The sequence below is a fragment of the Galeopterus variegatus genome, unplaced genomic scaffold (genome assembly GCF_000696425.1).
Source record: "Galeopterus variegatus unplaced genomic scaffold, G_variegatus-3.0.2 Scaffold9272, whole genome shotgun sequence".
NCBI classification, from domain to species: domain Eukaryota; kingdom Metazoa; phylum Chordata; class Mammalia; order Dermoptera; family Cynocephalidae; genus Galeopterus; species Galeopterus variegatus.
Genome location: NW_007735383.1, coordinates 52,069 through 54,087, shown reverse-complemented (window position 1 = coordinate 54,087; position 2,019 = coordinate 52,069). Strand labels below are relative to the sequence as shown.

Sequence of the window (2,019 nt, the reverse complement as noted above, 5' to 3'; positions counted from 1 at the left end):
AAAAAAAAAACACAAAATGTTAATTTCCGCTATACAAAACCATGACTCATTTATTCCACACTATTATTATCTTTACCGGCCCTCAGAAAACTTGAGTTTGACCAGGGGAATAGAAGGCCACATAAAAATGTATTATATAGCTAGAAAGTGATTTCTGCAAGATAAGAGGTGAAACATGGTGATAGGATAGGTGGTCCAGGACAGTCCTCGTTTATGCCAGTTAAGACCCAGCAGGAACGTGAACATGCCCCCTTTCACACTCAAGTTCTAGTGTGGGCAATAATTGTATGATCATCAAAGAAAGGGTTAAATACATGTGAACAAGAATACACTTGCAAGGTCAGCAGTCATTTTAAAGGACAGTTAACTCCATAGCTCTGTCCTTTATTTTTAAATGAATCTTATTTTCCATTCTTTAATTTACCAGGACGATGATAAAAGCTTTAGGAGAGCACCTTCATGGAGAAAAAAATTTAGACCAAAGGACATTCGTGGCTTAGCTGCTGGATCAGCAGAGACTCTTCCTGCAAACTTCCGGGTTACTTCTTCTATGTCTTCACCCTCCATGCAGCCAAAGAAGATGCAGATGGACGGTAGGTGATGGGCCAGGCCAACCTGCCACTGGCTTCGGGCATGAGCAGCTTTTTGTGTGCAACATTAATAATTACCTAGAATGGCTTATTTAATGTTATAAGGCATTTGAGTACTGTTGCATGCCCATATATAAATGTTTTTAAATTAACCCTAACGTTTGTTTATAAAAGTTTAACAATAATTATAGTATTTTTTTAAAAATCCTTGTCTGGTTGAATCTTAGCATATTCTTTTAACTAATAAAGCTAAACATCCGTCTGTGTTCTCAGTGTGAGATTGACATCCTACTTGCAGATAGTGTGTGTGACAGGCAGCACCAGAAAGCTCTTTAACAAAATAGTAGTACAGTAGCTTTCACACCACGTAATTGACTCCTAGGACTTCTGTCCACACTGGAATAAATGACTGAGTAAATTTTAAATAACACACGATTTCCAACGTCTGTGAGCCCTGCCTTTGCTTTCCTCCGTTCCTCCTGCTTTAATTTTTCCATGTAATCACACTTCTACTGGGTAGAGAAAGACGGGGAAGGGGAGAAGGTGGACCTCAGGGCAGTCACCACTGGAACGAGGTCAGCCCTGTTGAATATACCAGCAAGAGAGTCAAGGCAGTGTGATTTCAAACAAAGTTTGGGATTTTCCCCTTGACGGCCACTTTGATTGGAGAGCACAACCAGTTAAGAGCTGACTGTGGTTTCCTGACGGGCCTCTGAGCTCTGACCCGGTGCTCATCTCGTGGAAGGCAGGTCACAGAGGCGAGAACCAGACACCTGGTTTCGAATCCGGCTGTGCCATGAGGAGGTGCCTGACCTTGAGCAAGTTACCTAACTGCACCGTGCCTCAGTTTCCCCACCTTTGCCACCTGTCATGTGAGGTCCTGAGCCCCGTGTCATGTCAGTGTCCCTGTTGGGCCCTGCTGCAGTCCCTGTGTGCTCGCGGTCATTGTTCATTCTCAGCTGCAGTGCACATGCGTAGACTAGGAAAGCACTTGGGTTAAGAGCTCTATTGATGGAGTCTTATAATTTTTTTTCTGTCATTAGACCCTCCCAGAAGTAGCTTTATAAGTTTGATCTTACCTACATAAAAATCTGAGAAAAGTACATTTATGTGAAGCCTTTGTTAAGCAGGACACTTTTGATGAGGATGGCTTACAAGGCAGCATTCTTAGTGAAAAGCTGAATTTTTTTTGCCAGAGTTTAATAATATACTTAATGGGAAAAATCCAACATGTTTTTTAACTAGCCACTTTTTAAAAATTAGCACTTTTTCTTCCAGGGAGCATGCAGATAATTCTTTTAGATAGATAGATAGATAGATAGATAGATAGATAGATAGATAGATAGATAGATATTTTTTTTTTTTTTAATTTTTAAAAAAGATGACCAGTAAGGGGATCTTAACCCTTGACTTGGTGTTGTCAGCACCA

At 40.8% G+C, this 2,019-nt stretch overlaps 1 protein-coding gene across 1 annotated transcript in view; it reads left to right on the top strand.

The window, feature by feature from the left end:
- LOC103609156 (liprin-alpha-1-like) overlaps nucleotides 1-2,019 on the top strand; it is a gene marked incomplete at its 5' end in the record, with an annotated part of 36,773 nt that overhangs the window by 30,637 nt on the left and 4,117 nt on the right. The window contains one exon of the mRNA XM_008593508.1: nucleotides 428-593. Within this exon, the coding sequence (XP_008591730.1) occupies nucleotides 428-593 (166 nt within the window). The remainder of the gene's footprint in view (nucleotides 1-427; nucleotides 594-2,019) is intronic.